The 17,617-nt window shown below is 44.9% G+C and overlaps 1 protein-coding gene across 1 annotated transcript in view; it reads right to left on the bottom strand.

Moving 5' to 3' along the window:
- The window catches only part of DCBLD1 (discoidin, CUB and LCCL domain containing 1), a 49,000-nt gene extending 35,483 nt beyond the window's left edge, over positions 1–13,517 (bottom strand). The window contains 2 exon segments of the mRNA XM_059835603.1: positions 13,102–13,354; positions 13,356–13,517. Coding sequence (XP_059691586.1) covers positions 13,102–13,354; positions 13,356–13,517 — 415 coding nt within the window.
- Positions 13,518–17,617: the final 4,100 nt, after the last annotated feature.

A 17,617-nucleotide genomic window follows, 5' to 3' on the forward strand; every position in this document is an offset into this window, starting at 1 on the left:
GAAGCCTGACTACCGCTCTAAGTTTTTAGTTTGTCAGCAAAATTACCAGAGCAAAGAAAAATCTTACACTGAAACTTGCTGGAAAATGTACCCTAGGGAAGGAGTCTGAAGGTACAGAGGGAAGGTAGAATAAAATTCAGGATCTGGTAATTCAAAGAGAGATTTAATGACTAAATGAAGTAAAAAACTTATAAATGTAACCCCACTATATACCAAGGGCTCAGAAATGGAGGCAAATTGTAAGGAATTCAAAACATACTCCTTTTCACATTTTCAGATGAAAAATGTGAACAATACTACCATTAGTTTTGTTCTTGTCATTATTTTCCACGTGAAATTTTGATTTTCAGTAGAAACGTCTTGGCCAAACCTCAAATACATTGAGCTTAAAACACAACTGCTTGTCCTTATGAAAACTGGAAAGATGTCATACCCTTTCTATAGGCACAGCTCTTCTGGCTGGAAATATGTGTATTCAACCAGTCAGTTCAACACAGGGCTTCTTGCTAACACTAAATTTTCACTTAGCATTACTTCTGAGAACTGCTTTCTATCACCCCATTTGGCAAGAAGCTGGCAGCTTTGCCTCAGGCATCCAGGTTTCATCCCTTCTCACTGGACGGGAGCAAAGCAAAATATTTGAGCACAAGGTATTCAGCAGCCAGAAAGTCTAAACACACTTAGATTTAATAAAATCTCTCCTCAGCACCAGGAGTTACTAAAAGCACATCAAACATGCTTTGTAAACCAAGTTCCCACGGGCATTTGAATCAAGATCAAGATCGTGGTCTCTGGATCATGGGCGCCTGCCTGTTGGCCTACGCTCAGGTTGTACCAAAGATCACACAGCGCTGGAATTAAAGCTGTTTACCACAGATAAAAATAGTCTCCTGTGGCAGACGGTGGAAATAACTCCCCAAGAAGTGAGAACCACAACTGTCACCTTCTGCTGCAGCAGCAGGAGCACTGCTCGGACCTTGCCCTCTCTCACACGGTGCTCGCCAAGAGCAGCGCATGCGCGTGGAACCAAACCTGGGACCCCTCTGGAGGACACCAGCGCATGTCCCTGTGGAGAGGGTGAAAGACACATTCATGATGGATGTGCACAGGACAAGGTGAAGGATTATCTCCAGGCAGCTGTGTCTGGGCTGGGTCTGACCACGGCTGCTGGCTCAGGGGCAGGAGGGCCCCTCAGGACCTAACCTGCCCAGGAAGGGTGCAGGCAGTGAAATCCATGCCCATGAACAAGCTCCGGCCCTACACCATCAGCTGCCCTGGACACAGCTCCTGACAGATACTGTGGCTTTAGCAAAACAGTGGTGGTGGCAGAAGCAGCAGAGTTAGAGACCTCTGAAAACGATGCTGGTTCCTTGAGGTACCCTCCTGCCACCCAAAATCACCTGGCTGAGCTGAATCTCTCCTTCCATCCATTCCCAAGCCCAGTGCACAAGCCGAGCCCTGGCCTCTTGCTCCTGCGCTCCTCGGGCTTTTCCACCCCTTACTCATATCTACGGCTGGGTGTGCGTAAGGCCTTCATCCAAGCACTCAGCACATGGCCCTTTTGTTTAGGGAAGAGGCTACAGTTTTTCAAATAACTGCTATAAAAAGTTTCCATGTGTTGCACCTTTCACTAAACGTGTTTATACCACCAACTACAAAACAGTTACATAGGATGATATCAAAGTGCGTTTTCAAAAGCATTGCTACAATATCCTGGCAGCAAACAGCTGCCTTTTTCATCCTTCTGATTCACCCTCACTAAGCAATTAATAACGGACTTGGACTTGCTCCAGCGCTAAATACGTGTTATACGTAGGCACCCTCATGAACACAGCCAGCGGCTCCCTGCCCCCTTCCACCCCGCTGCACAAGCCCCATCGGGCACCAGCATTTCTCTCTTGGCCTCTCCGGCTACAGCCTGCCGCTACCTGCCACCCCTCGGCTGCCAATCTCTTCCCGCCGGGATGAAGACCCCCAAAGTAACCTTACTTCCCTTTCTGCCTCCTCTCTCCCAGTTTGTTATCCCTTTGGATGCCCACCTTCGTGGTGGTGCTTGGGACAAGGTGTGCTCCCCCTGCCCCACCCAGAGGCTAGGGCGCAGAGTTGGCAGGGTGCTGCCAGCCTGTCCTTTTTCCTTCCCAGTCCTCCTTCCCTCGAGAGGAAAAAGCAGAAAACTGAGGTTTTATAGCTAAATTTTGGATTCGGACAAAAATCAGTGTTTTCTGAAGAGCCACAGCTGCAAACGGACACAGCCAAAGTGAAGAAAACGCCACTGAGTTGAGGGTATGGCTTTGCGAGCTCTGACGAGAATCCCCATGAGGAGAAATGAGATTCATCTCATAGCTTTCCCTGAAGTAGTAACTCCAGCTTATTAAAAGCTACAATAATAACTGAGTCAAGAAGGAGTTCTGCACCCATGTTTGAAAGAAGATTCAAGTCATGTATAAGAACAGATAAGTATCTAAAAAAGAAATCAGCTCTTTCTAGTCAAACCTGTGCCCTCCCTGCTCATGTGGGATAGGAGAAAAGACCAGGGAAAAAACAAGGGTTTTTGCCAGATGCCATCCAAGTTCACTGGTGTGGTCTGACAACACTTTAAGTTTTCATACAGCTACTCTGACCTTCATCACTAACAGAATCGTGCACGCTGCAAACATGAATGGGTTTGTACCTTCACTGCTGTCTGAGGTGATGCAGTAAAATCCAGAGTTAAGCGCTTCTCGAAACTCTCCGCCGACAAATCTGGGTCAAGAGCATCAGCTCTTTACTGTGCCATTATAATGGAAGGGAGAGACAGCATGCCATTGGGACCTAAACTGTTCACTTCTCCACAGAATGATGAAGATGTCAGAACTCTGTGCTTCTCCTAGCAATCGGCTCAAGCAGGTAAAAAAACCGAAGGGCAACATCGCGGGCCCAAGGCATCACTGGGTGGGCAAGTACCCCCAGTCCTCCACCCACCTCCCCGACGGTGCCAGGGCCCAGAGACGCAGGAGTCATGGGGGTGGGGGGTGACCATGCATTTGGGGATTTCACAAATCACCAATTTCAGGGCAGGTGCCATTTACACCAGCTGAGCAGTACATAAAGAAGTATATAAATCCACAGCAGTTTTTTTTTTCAGAAGTCCAGCTTACATTTTCACAATATTTTATGGAGACTGCAAGGAATATTTTCAAATAATGAAAGAAACCACTGAAAAATAAGGCAAATCTATATTCATCCGGAAAAACAGTGACTGCAGTTCTTCCATGGCCTTTAAATTATTATTAATATTTTTTCAAGGGAAGAAGTCCCCCACTTCGCAGTATGCCCTACTGCAAAAGGAAAAATAAAGAGTGTGTAAATGTATTCTTTGAATTGCATTTTAATTCGTTTGACTCCATTAGGTTCCCAGGAAACATTTTAACCCCTGTGCTGCAGCAGTTCCTCAGGACACCCATTTTGCTGCCCAAGCTAACTAAGCAGTGGCAGGAATGAGGGCCGAGAACAGGAAGCAAAGGCAGAGCAGCAGAAGAAACAAAGGAACATTGTGGAGTGCTGATTTCATTGCCCAAATTATTTACTTACCAACTTCAAAGAGATGCAAAAGGAGAAGGAGGTCAAACAAACCACAGCATGTTTTTCCCTCCTCTTCGCAGACATTATTTACTGTAATGTCCCTCTTAAAGTAGGAAGGAGAAAGCAGCAAATGATCTCCAACTGGTTCCGCAGTGGTTCCATAAATCACAAATTCCCACCACGCGCCCAGCTGCGGTTACCCCTCAGCCTTTCGGGCTGCAGCTGGGGGCTGGCTTTCCTCAGGGTGTCCCCTGCAACCAGCCTCAGGGGATGCTCTGCCTCAAACTTATAAGAAGTTATTTTGGTAACCAGTTGGATCACCATCATCCAGTATAGAAAATATCCCTGACAACCATTCTAAGTGCCTTATCTAGCAAAGTAGCTTACAATTGTACTACCATTTTTCAAAGTTAAAGAGTTGTTTAGGAATTGCAGGCACAACCATATGCCTGTAGCCAGGGAAATCTTTACAGCTGTGCTGACCTACATGGGAGTGACTTTGCTGGATTGCCACAAACAACCTGGGCAGCCTTTCCTACCCCAGAAACCTCCCATCTTTGCAGAAGTTTGCAAAGACAAAAACCTAGCGAGACCTGAGATTTTATTTATTTAGCTGCTAAAATGTCAAAAGAAAGCAGAAATTTCCTTATGAGCAATTTCTTCCATCAAGGGAAAGCCATGTTCCCCTGAAGAGGCAACTGTACATTCAGCATTCAGGTTTGCAACCTTAACAAGTAATAGAGTAAGTCTCACTTAAACTAACACAAACGTGAACAAGAGACTCACACATTGAGGCTCTTCCAGTTTCACTGTATCCATAAAGACTGATTAATTTTGCTGCTTAATCAAATAATTTTCTGGAGAGCAACCATCTCATCTGCATATACCTCTTAGGGACTTGTGTCAGGATGAAGCCTAACAGTACCTGGCTACATTTACACATGAGACCTCAGAGACAAGACGATTCAGATTCCTGTAGAAATCACAGTGCCAAAAGGAGAGAATGACAGCTACAGCCTGGTAGTCCCTTTCCTATGAATTATTTATGAGGACACAGGATTAAGAACTTGCTGCATTCTGTAAAGAGCAAGATCCTGCAACACGTAAGGGACAAGGTTTACACAAAAATGTAAATAGTATCATACAGTTTTCTTGCTTTGCTTCTATTAAATATGCAAATAGTAGCAAACTAGATTTGTCTTTGCTTTTCAGGATCACTGTCTGGTTCCATCTGTGAAAGACAGACAGTACCAGAGTACATGTCAAAAATAAGTATGTTTTAGTCACTGCTTCCAGGACTTAGGCAGTATACTGAAATGTAGTCCTCCAGAGAAGCGGGTTTCGGCACTGGAATTTGCTTTTCAGCACTCTAAATACAGCACTCCCAAGCTTGTGGGTGTGAGAAAACTTCTATGCCTTTTTAACTGCTGCAACAAAAGAGATTTGTAATTTTTAATTTATTTATTTTTTCCCTGCATAACTGCATTTAATAGTTGTCAATGCTTTTCTTTTATGGAGGTGGCATATTGCTGTGATTGACCACCTCAACATTTTTTTAGCCTGTGTGGTTTTGGAAATAGAAACAAGAACGGAGCTACACATTTGTGGAAATTTCAGAGGAATCTTCAGCGTAGGGTCCCCTTTTTGCAAAAGGAAAGTTGATGTTTTGTTTTCTAACAAATACCTGCCTACTTTAAGATACACATCCATATTACACACCTCAAGCGCAGAGGTACTGAGAAGGCACTGAGAAGTTCATTTCCCAAGCACTTGTAACTGCACACTCAGAAGGAACCTTGAAGGACTGTAAATAAATGAGAAGACAGGCGTGCTCCTCCACCAGCCACCCACACAGAGTAACTCAGGACTTCAGTGAAGCTTCAGTGCTGTAAAGGCTATGGGGAGCAAATATCCCACAGACAGGGCTTTCTTCCCTGTCCCTCTGCACACAGCATCCCAGCAATGTGGTGGGGACATGGGGCCACAGCGGGAGATGGAGGCCTCTCCCACCCCATGCTGGGCACCCCCTGGGTTGGGGGGACATCGTGCCACTGGGGCATCTCCTCCGATTCTGCTGTTTCGGGGCAAACATGCAGTTGGATTTTTATTAAGGGCTTTTCAGGCCAAGTAGGAAATGCTAATCTTCACTGAGAGACATATCATATATATGCAAATTGTTTGCTCTACTTTCTCCATCTGTTTTTTTCCCAGGTTTTTCTCTTTGCTGTGATTTACTGGAGATTAACTTACAGTATATCGCACTGAATTTGGACTGTGTGGGAAACATATGCTGCAAGCTCAGGGCCAGACTCGAATATTGGGTTGCACAGGAATAGGAATTCACAGCAGTGCTAAGGACTGACAAACCCACAGGGACAGGAAATTCAGAGACACCAGGGTAAGGAGAGGCTGAAGCAGAGCTGTTCCAGTTACAGTAGCAGGTGGGAAGGCAAGATTTCAAAACAGCTTTAATTTCGGTAAGAGGAAACGGCTGAACATGATAGAATGAAACCACTCCTCCCTTCTTTTTAAATACGTAATTCCCCTGTTAGTGTGATACAAGCCAAGTAAGACTGACAGTTATCAATAATGAAGGGTGAGCCTTTTTTCTTGAAATCAAACCTGTCCTGGCTTACTTGAAAAATTACACATGCCCCTTTTTGGCCTATATGCCTAGGTGGAATATGTGATTTGTTAGTAAGAAAGGATGACAGAAAGCACGCCACCTTTCTCAAAGCAAATTATGCAAGCCCCCCATCATCGCCAAGGTATAAATTAACAAATATCTCAAGAGAAAATTAATTGATGCGTGATGGAAACAATAATTGCCATTTATTAGCAAGACGCAATTTTCTGGTTTGCCTTTGACTCAGTCAACCCAGCTTCTAGGAAACTAGCCATTTCCTCCACAGTTATTGCAACCTAACAACAAGTGGTTCCTTACAACTTCAGTAGAAATGGAAGTAAAAACTAACTGAACTAAGATGAAGATATGGGCAAAGAGCTACAGCAGGCTTCTGGCCTGAAGCACTGAAAGCAAGAAATGCCTTTTTTCAGTATTTTCCCGTGACCAGCCTGCCTGATACTTATCAAGGTATTAACCTGAACGGTATGTGCAGAGGCTCTGTAAACCAGGAAATATTGTGATCTCTCTGGTTCATTGTGGTTACATATAGTTGCTTTGAAAGATATCCAAAATTAAAAAAATAGAAAGGAAAGCAGTCACGCTATTATTTAAGTACTGTAGTGTTGGTCGTGGTGCTGTATATGATCCACAGCATCATTTCTGTGTCTTCTGTGACATGTTAATATGAGACTGCATAAAAGATATTTTCAACTGGATGTGAAAAATAGTGCAGAAGAGAATGTTTTATGCCACCTTGTGTACACCACTTATACCAAAACTCCATAATTCCATTTTATTTGACTGGATTTTCTGATAAGCAGCAGTATCAAACAATCATGTTCTAAAGTTTTGAAACAGGGTACAGCAGAAAAGTCTGAACAGTTTTTCAATCATCTCAAGAGTGAATACCTCAGTGTAACGGTTCAATTTATTTTGATACAGTATTATTTTGCTTTCCACCTAGAGAACACAGGGACTGAATTTCATCTGAAAAAATAGCAGATTAATTTTCAAAACACAAGCATTAGCACTTGTTGAAAATCAGTATGTTCTCAGACACCTGTTTTAAGGACCACGAGTTTAACTATGCCTTTTCTGTCTGTGACAAAATACTAATAGATCAGCAAGTGCTGACTCCTCCTTGGGTTTGAAAACGTTAACACGACCACCCAAGTACTCATTGCACGTGGCACAGTACTTCATATTACAGCTTATCTATTGAAATTCTGTTTTAAAGCCTTCAGCCCTGTGGCTCCCAGGCATTTCAACTTCAATTCCCCTGTATCATGCTGACACAAGAAACATGGGATAATACAAACCCCTGGCTTTGGGAGCAAGCTGGGACAACAGGGAGGTAAACACCTCCGGTGTTAGCCGTGGACCTTGCTGCCAAAGCCTCCCACTGGAGGGGGACCTGCAGGATCCTTGAATTTACTTTACAGGTTAAAATATATTTTTTCATGCCTGGAGGACAAAAATGGACTTTTTTGTTGCAACCTCCTTTTACAAATGAAGCATAGCTGACTATTAAGTCAGAGCAACCCACCAACACAGAACTGGTGTGGCACCAGAGCAGAAGCTGTACATCTCCCTTCTGCGCAGTTACCACAGCTGCAACAACAAGTCTCAGGCACGTAACAAAGTCATTCTGTTCAGATGGGTGAAGAAATCCACCTATGTTTCCAGTGTTTTGAGGTTTCTCCTACTACACCATGAAAAAAAGTTTTGTTTGATTTCTGACAGGACACACGGGCCTTTGTATAGCATGAGGGATCGCATCCAGAATTCCCCATGTGTTTTTGTAATTTGAAATAAAACAAATAAACACAATTTTTATTCAGTAGACATGAACATCTGGAAGATGACATCAACATGACTTCAACTATAATGTCAAAGCATTAGACTGAAATCCAATATTGTTGAACAATTTGTGGTGGAAGTGTCAGAAACTTGGACATCACAGATTAAAACTGTGATGGAAACAAGGTTTCTGCAGCAGCTGAGGGAAGAAACAACATTTATAGCTTTACTAAATGCCTGATGAATTACTGTAATTACAGTAGCAGCTTGAGCCTAAGTGTGTGATACTAAATACCAAAATGAAGATCCTGGTCTTGTAGGAGTCCTTGGGTCTAGGTTTCTAGCCTTGCCCTGCTTTCCCCATTTATTCTCCTGTCCCTCTTCGTGGCACTTGGAAACACCTTTACTGAAGCTCTTCGGAGATGGACAAAGAGAGCACGGCCAGGGCACACTCATCCTTCCCTCTGCCTACGTGGAGGAGCAGCATGGAGCTGCCGCCCAGGCGGCTGCTGCCACCAGACAACAACCCCGTCCCATCGGGGAAAGGGAAATAATGAGTAAGGTCAGACTGGGACTGGAAATCCTGCTCAGGGAGGATGAGAAATTACCACCACCAAACTAAACCTTCATGTCTTGGAAGGAAACTCCCAAGAGGTAGGTCCTGGCTCTGTCAAAAGAAGAGACAGGGAGAAAGGGAATGAAAGACCAAAGTGTTTCCTCCTCATAACACCCTCAGCTCCCAGGCTTAATTATACAGGATCAACAGTCATAACCATAACTACTGGCAGTCTCTCTACTTGCAAGCGTCCAGCCAACCTCAAAAATGTGTCTTTAGCACTCACACAATTTTCACAGACAAAAATCAGTTTAATTAGATAGTTTTTGCTTTCAGAATAAATTATGAACTAAGATATCTGTATACTCTTAAAACTAGTCAAACCACTATCCTTTTTTATTTAAACATCACTAGTAGATTGTCCCAGTCTGAAGTTTCCTACTCCCAGTTGTAAAGCTAATTAAACCTTTTGGGGAAGTTGTGTGCTCATTCTTATGCATTACTATTAACATTTTTTATTACAGATAGTTGGGATCCAACACCATTCCACTGAATCCAGTCAGAAGGATTTTATTTTGATTTTGTCTGGCTTGTTTTATTCTTAGCAGATGGTACAAACCCATGTGTTGATGAGTACATGCCACAGGAGAGCATCTGACATGATACAGCTGGCCCCAAACTACAGCGATGTCTGTGCTGAGGACTTTAGTGCCTGCCACCACTCAGGACCACACTTCTCGGCACGGTGCGTGAGCTCAGAAGGGCTTTCAAGACTATACTACTTCTGGTACCTAAAATGGCTTTGAGAAGGTACCTTAGGCATCTCCATATAGTAGCGTAAGCATCCTCAAAGTCGGTGTTTTTCAAACTACTTTTTACTGTGCTACACGTGTAGCTCAATTGGACTAAAGGTGACACAGTTTTGATAAATATAAATTAATGTCTTTCTGCATATGCAAATCAACAAATAATTTCCATTAAATATGATTCAACAGCCATGCATGTTACATGCATGTGCAGGTAACAACTTTCCCAAGGCATCTTTTTCTCCCTCCTTCGTCGGTGAGACTCCCAGTGGCCTCCCTGTCTCCGGTTTTGTTTGAAATATGTCCCCTGATAACCTAAAGAGAAGTACATATAAAGGGCTTAGAGCTATTTATAGCAAAGTCTGTGCAACTGAAAACATTGCAGTTTTCATGTGGTGGTTACATGCATTGCTTATGAACTACAATCGAAAAACTGTTGCCTCCCTCTTAGCGATTCTAGTCAGCGCTTGCAAGGCAAGATAGAGGGAGTCAAGGAAGGAAGCAGACGTAAGGACAGAACGCAAACAAACCAAAAATTTACCAATCACTTCTATTCAGAAACTGGGGGTGGGGTACAAGAAAGATTCATCTCTACCTGCATTTCAAACTGCTGGAAATGGGCATGCAAAGCGGATGAGCATGATCACACCAATATTCTTCGGCAAGGATTTTGTACAAGCCCCTGAGAACAGGCATAATCTCTCATAATTACTGCATATGCTGTTGTCAGCTTAAATAACAGCCTTGCCTCAAAATGTTTAAAAGTCTACTGCCCATCAATTCTTCCATCCTGGCATTGGGCGCAACTGTCAACAGACCCAGGAATACTGCAAGCAAAGTTCACGTTCGGATGCGTGAACTCGTTTCATTGCTGTGCTTTATTTGAAGTGAAAATGAGTTACAGCAAGAGCAGTGGCTTAAGTCTTGTTCTTAATAGAGTAACATCCCCATTCCTCTTATACCTTCCTACAACCAACCAACCCTCAGGTCGGTTTTAAGGCCCACTGGCCAGAAATGTAATAGAAGATGACTCAAAACTCTGAGAAGAAAGACTTGGATTCAGCTCTGATTTCTGCTGCCCACAATTACATGTTCAAGGTCTTGCTCAATAAGACCAGAAGAAAAACCAGAGAACAGTGAAAGGCAATGTGTTCAGGTTTGTCTTCCTTCTGCCTTGGGTTCAAACCGCTGGAAGGAGATTTTGAGAAGATATATCAGGTCAGGCATGGCTGTGTGAGGTTGGCAGGCGAGGAACAAGGTATATTTTGTAGTTGTCAGCAAAGAACTGGCAACCAAAACCACAAGAGAAGTTAAGATCAGCGTACAGCAGAATAAAAAGGGAAAAGAAGAACCTTTTATTATAAATCCCAAAGCTATTTATTACAAATCCCAAAACTATTTATTACTCATGGACAGTCATAGATGTGATATTTGTCCCCAGGTGAGACCTACTAAGCTTATAAATATGTTTAATTAAAGTCAGTTCCCTAAATGCTCAGCCTTTCTTATCATCCTTCTATGAACAACAAAATTCTATGTTTCATAGATGTCCTCAGAAAACACACACATTTAACATATTTTCAAGATCAGAAAAAGAGCTGGCACCTGGGCTCTGCACAGTCACACTCAGATAGGAGCCATGCTATGAAGTAACCACGCCATAGTGAAAAGAGAGGCCTTTCCTTAATTTAAAACTGAAGTAAGAGAACAGAAGCTGTAACAGGAGCTTCATCCTTGTTCTGTAGCATCCCTCAGGAAAAAATGAAGAGGAAGGTGAGCCTGTCGTCAAAAAAGCAGGTTGTGCAGCCAGCTCATGAGAAGCCAGAAAAATGTACAACTTCATTTTTTAAAATGAGTATTTTTAAATCAATATATTTAAACCAGCACATCTTTCTTTGAGCCAGATGGTGGGAGACACCAGTGGTGACAAGATACAGAATTAGCTTAAACTCAAGCCTGATTCACTCTGGCACTTCTCATGCTCCATTACAACATTTAAATCAAGTCAAGAACCTTGTGTAACAGGAAGTTGGTATCCACTTATCCTTATCTCCTTTCTCCACTGGTGCGACTTTAGAACACTTAGCACCGAATTTATAGGGTAATATCAATAAACAAACAAACAGAATAACTACCCCCTGAGGAGAAAGGAAAGGCAGGGGTCAACATCTCTTCTGCTTTCTAGACACTAGACAGACTATCCTATAGATTTGAGTTTGGTCCAAGGAGAAGCAGGCAAAACATTACTTGTGTTTCTATGCTGTTGATTTGATAGTAGAAACATTTTTAACATGAATACAACATAAGTGTTTTTAGCCATTAATCTGGGAATACAGACAAGGAGTATGATTCATACAGCTTAGAGTCACTGTATGCACTAAACCCCCCAGAAATCGCAGCAAACTTACTGTTTCTATCTGACTCTCCAAATGACTTTCTCCTTGATGCCATCATGGGTGAGACAAACATTGGTGAAAGAGGAAACAAACAAACAAAAAACCCCAAAACACTGATGAAAAGAGGGGATTGAGGGAACATTTTCTTCTTTGCTACACATGTGTTTCCTGGAGCATATCAAGTTGAAGCCTCAAAGCAAGGAAACATACTGAGGACAGAAAAGCAAAGCTGGCATGAAGCTGGCAAGTGGAAAGTAAACACAACTCACACCAAATTCTCCCTTCTGTGGAAATCCGCATCAGAAGTCTCTGGTAATAAGAAGTTACGGGAAAAACAGGAATAAACCAGCCAAACAAAGTACTTTGTACCACTGCCTGGATGCAATGCTAACGCACAGCACTGGGTTCTGGAATTTGCAGCCAAGTTGGAACATTAATATGGGGGACAATTAATTTATCCGAATGTGTTGTCAAGCTCTTTATGACGCTTAATTTCCAGTGTTAACTATTTTACCATCAGCTGTCAGTGAACTCTTCTAAGATGGATGCATCAGGCCATGCAATGCCACAGCCATAGAGCTGCAACTCCTCGGTAGGAGAAGTCAGCTGTACCCGTAATTTACACAGGAAGCTTAACCGTGAGCCGCATAAAAACACAGGGTAAAGAGAATAGTACCCGGGCTCTAATTTTAGCAAACTGCAGCATCACAAAAAGGGCTTGCAAGATCCCCCTGAGATTCCTACGAAACTTTGTCCCGGCACGAGTAAAGGCATTTCTCTTTCTCAGCGAGGCAGCAGGCGAGCAGACCTGCCTGTACCTAGCTGTGGGACAGGGGCTGCCGGCCCCAGCCCCGGCCGGAGCAGAGGAGGTGCTGCCGGTGGCCGAGCGCCGGCCGCCGCGCCCGGGGCTCCCGCAGGGCTGATGAGGCGCGGCCGGAGCCGGGCGCCCCGATGGCAGCGGCAGCCGCGGGAGCCGCTCCCTACCTCTTGCCTGCAACTTGCCGGAGACTTTTTCTCCACTTACTTGACTTAACACCAAAAAAAAAAAAAAAAGAGGGAAAAAAAGTTCTAATTAACGAAAGATCAAGAAAGCCGTAGTATACATTTACCGTAAGGCTGGTTACCACTTTAATCTCGCAGCTACTCAGACACGGGGATAAACCCGGCGAGGATTAACCAGGTCAACTATATACAGCCCTGAGAGCAGCTCAGGCTACGCTCCCGCAGAGCAACAAGGCGGCCACGGCGGGGACCCCTCTACCCCCAGCACCCCACCGCTCGCCCCCAGCGCAAGGTGGACCCCCCGCCCGGGGCCGTGCATGCCGGACCCCCTCCCCACCCGCCCCCCGGACTCACCCAGCTTCTCCGCCCGCAGCCAGAGCGGGGCCGAGGCTCCGAGCAGCAGCGAGAGCAGCAGCGAGGGGGCGGCCCGCGCCCCCCCGGCGGGGCCCATGGCTCTGGCTCTCGGCGGGGCGGGCAAGGCACAACTTCCCCACTTCCCTCCTGCTCCTTTCTCCTCCTCTCCTCTTCCTCCTCCTCGCCGGGGCTGCTCGGGGGCCGGCCCGCGCTCCCGCCGAGGGGGGCGGCCGCTCCCCGGCATCCTTCCCCCCCGCAGGTGTTTCTACGGAGGCGGAGAAGGGGCCGTGCGGGGCTGCCTCTGGCCCCGCGCCCCGCCGGTGGCCGGGCTGCAGCGCTGCCGCCTCCCGCCTCCCCAGCCCGGGGCTGGGGGTGGAGAAAGGAAACGGGAGAAAGGGAAGCGCCACTATTCCCATTGGGCTGCAGCGAGGGGTATCTCCTCCTCCTGCCGTGGACCGAGGGGCCGGCCCGGCCCCGCCACCCCCTCCTCCCTCCCCTCCCCTGGTGCTGCTTCTGCTACCCGCGGCTGCTCTGGGGGTGCTGCACCGGGGCCGGGGTCTCCCTACGGTTGGGGGGCTCCCCGCTGCCCTGCGGGCCGGGAGGTTACCCCAAACCCGCGCAGCCCCGAGCATCGCCTGCGAGCCCCCAAAGTTGGCAGGCCATCTGTATGCATATATATATACATATGTACATACATACTTACATATTTCTAAGCAAACAGGATCGTTTTGCCGTTTGCAGGCTAATTCCCAGGCGGCGCTCCCGCTGCCACAGCGAGAAGGGGCGCGGTGGGGTGCGCGGGGACGCCGCGGGGTGCCTGCGTGGGGGCGGACACGAGTGGGGCCGGCGAGCGCGGGTGGCGCAGCCGGATGGGGCAAACGGGAGCGTCCGGCCCCTGCAGCAGCGCGGGGGTCGTGCTGGGCCTTTCCGCCCCTGTGACCTTGCTCCTGGGGTGCTATCTCCACGCAGGGGTGCAAAATGCGTGTTTAACACGTGCAAGCTTTTGTGCATTAAAGTTCTACGCTGAATAATTACGGATTTTTTTAAAGGATGCTGTGGCAGCTCTCTGTCCGGGTGGGCTGGCCTCAGCTGCCCGGCTCTGGAGAAGACCTGTAGCACAGGGCAGGGGACGCAGGTGCATGGCAAGGAAATGGCTGCAGTGCCAGCAGCCGCAGGAGGCTGTCACACTAAACAAGCCCCAGCAGTTGGCCTTTTAAAAGTATGGCAGAATTCAAAGTAGCCTGTCTGACTCTGTACAGCCTTTTCGGGGATGGGTTGCTGTGAGGTGGGTAGATTCACACTGTTGTCAGGTCAGAAATACTGCGCTGGTATGCTAAACTGAAGTACCTAATTTGCTTGCATGTCCTAGAGACAACTGATAATTGTTAGATTTTACAGTATCTTAGAAAAAGTCAAGTTTAGTAAACCTTTATTCTAATTGAGCTCCCGTTTTGTAAGTGTTAATGTCTGTTTTTTAATTTTTCAGACACCATATGTGATCAGGCATATTTTTTACCATGTACCCAGTACATTGCATTCTTGGTATATGTATTTAACACAGGTTTTTGGTAGTTGAGACTTAGCCCTTCTTTGCAAAGGAGAATCTGAAATCTAGACTAAAACGTTAGACATGGTGTAAGGCAGAGCATTCGTTACTGTAGCAGCAGTTTAGCAGTCAGACTAATCCTTGCTGGACGTCATCAGCGAATGCCAGTATCCTTCTGGCTGAAGGAGGTTGTGGTACGTCACTGGCTTCAGTAATCTGAAGACTGAGAGACTTTCAAAGAGGAGTATGTCCATGTGAGAAGAAGTGGCCTCTTACTATATTTGTCTCACAGATTGTCAGAAACAAATCCATGCAAATGAGGGTGATTATGGAGGAGAAGGGGTGAGAACTTCAAGCTCTGCAACAGCCTCAAGACTGGATTTAAAAAAAACCACAGAATTGGTAAAAATATTGTGGTCATAGAAATAGATTCTCCAATACCAAATACTGGTTCAAAACCTACAAATGACACCCAACATAAATGAAAACATGAGGGAGAGAAATAAATAGGACAATACAGATGTTGCAAAACATGTATCACTTGCGAAATAGTTGCAGTTATTGAAAAGCGGTGTAACAACATAACAGCCTACATTGTTTTGTATCAGTTTCAGCGGGCGATCAAAACCATTCAGTCCTACACGGGTTGGTACTGGGAATTACACTGATTTGCATTCCATCAACTGAGATCTAGAGTATATTCTTTAATAACAGGGCCAGGTTTTAGTTCTATTTGTTAAAGGTCATGATAAATATTTGCAGAAGGGTCCTGCAAGTCAATCCCAAATGACTTTATGGAGGCAGTGCTGCAATAAGCTGAGTCTGGTGATCTTGGACAATTTAATATGCAAAAAATTCTGCCATGGTGCATGCAGATAATGTTGCTAGTGCTGAGCTCTCAGCAGAACTTGGGTGGCTGGTAGTTGGTACAGCCAAGTCAGCAGCCTTGGAAGGCCAAAACAGTTTTCACCTGCCACGCACCTTTAGGAGTCTCATAAGGAGGAGGAAGATGGGTTGGCAGAAACTGGGGAAGGAAGCTTTCTCCTTCTTCTGGGCATTGGAGGCTTGGCAATGCCCTCTGGGACAGATAGCTAGAGAATAATTCCCTTCACAGTTATTTCTATTCCCATGATTTGTAGTAAAATGAAAAGTCCGTGCCCTTGAGACCAGGACTTTAAAATATCTGGGAGTGGTATTTGTTTTCCTTTTGCGATTGGTGAAGGAGTTTACTGTGCAGGAAGGTTGCCTTTTCAATCTTCTTACCACCCTGGGCTCAGCAGGAGCTGGTTGCTTGTTTAAGGCCACGTGTTTCCCATTGCAAATGTCTGTATGTTCAGGTGGAAACTTCACCTCTTCCAGAAGGTGTTGAAAGCATGGGTTTCCTATTGACTTCAGTAGGATAATGAATAACGCAATCAGTGCAGTAGCTTCTCTATTATTTATTTTGCTATTAAATTCACATTACTTTATCATGCCCTCTCCCTGTCAGTTTTCAATATGCTGTAGGCAAGGAACTTACTGTCAGCTTCCAAGATTAAATAATCATTAAGATGAATGAAGTAGTCTGTAGCTCTCAAAGCTCTTATTCAAGGACTTGTGTAACCCCTGTCAAAATGCTACATTGGTTCATGTGTACTTTTCTAGATTTTCCTTTGTAAGAAGAATTAAGACCAGCTTTTAAATAAATAGAGTTTTAAAGGCAAAGGGTTTTGAGTCAAGGCAAAAGATTAATTCTGAAAGAAGGCATACATTGAGCCTGACTAATGACTTGTGGGGGTGTCACACAATGGGAGCTTCACAACATGAAAACTCCCTGGCAGACCACTTCTGACAGCTTAATGCAGCTGATTTTGGTCACTAACACTGAATTAATTTGGAAGAGACAGGATTCACCCAAGGATGTAGACAGGCTACTTTTTAGCATGAGCACGTGCCCTTCCTTTACAGTCAGTTTTCCAAGCATACCAGTTAGGAGTATTTTGTGTGTTCAATGCAAATGGTATTAACTGAGTCACCTACAACTAGATAATGTACCTCATCTAGTATTCATTATCTGGATACCTTTACTGTGCAGTCACCTGCAAATGAAAAGTTATGTTTTTGTTCCACGGATGTCTGACCTCAGGATGAACAGCAAGACAGGACTTCAGGACAAAATCAGCTCAAAACACTTTAGAAGGTGGTTGGTCAGCACAGCGAGGACATGCCCAGGTTTAATTTACAGACTTGTACAGTCTATAGCTTCCTGGATTTACCCTATTACCTATACTTGTTATATACTGTTACATACTTGTATATAACACACACTGAAAGAGCTGCTTCTTCTAAGCAGACCTAAAGCATCTAATGAGTCCTTGCGTGCCTTGTGTGATGTTAAGCTGGTAGTTTGTCTGGGGGAAGGGGCAGAGGAGGAAGGAAAAACACATTGGAGAGTTTACCTAAGCTTATCTTGCAAGCTTGACACTGTATATATACTTTCTTTCAAAAGCATCTTGTTTAGTACGTTTGTTCTAGGGAAAAAAAAAATAAGGCAAACCCCTAATTTATACAAAGAGGTTTCAGTTTCATCTTATTGGAGCAGCCTTGCTTTTGTGCAGCTAACAGGAATGTTCCTGTTTTTCAGAAGTTGTAAGCATTTTCTTTGCTGACTGTGTATAAGAAGGGGGAGGAATCATAAGGCACAATGAAGTGGAGAGGACCCAAGGTCACAAATCACAAAGCAAGAACAATTCTGGGCATTGAGAGATATGTTAATCTCGTCATTTAGCAGAAGGATAGCTTGCAGATTGAGAGGTCTTTTAACGGTCCTTATACATGGGCCAGGTTTTGCATTTTCATTGGAGCAAAGCAAATAGTATAATGGATTTACAGGATAAAGCTGATAACAAAATGCTCTGGTTGCTGACCTCTGTGTATTCAGGTACTGTGTTCTGCCAGAAGTGTACGTGGTGGTTTAATAAAAAAACAGAA

The sequence above is a fragment of the Gavia stellata genome, chromosome 2 (assembly GCF_030936135.1).
Source record: "Gavia stellata isolate bGavSte3 chromosome 2, bGavSte3.hap2, whole genome shotgun sequence".
NCBI classification, from domain to species: Eukaryota; Metazoa; Chordata; class Aves; order Gaviiformes; family Gaviidae; genus Gavia; species Gavia stellata.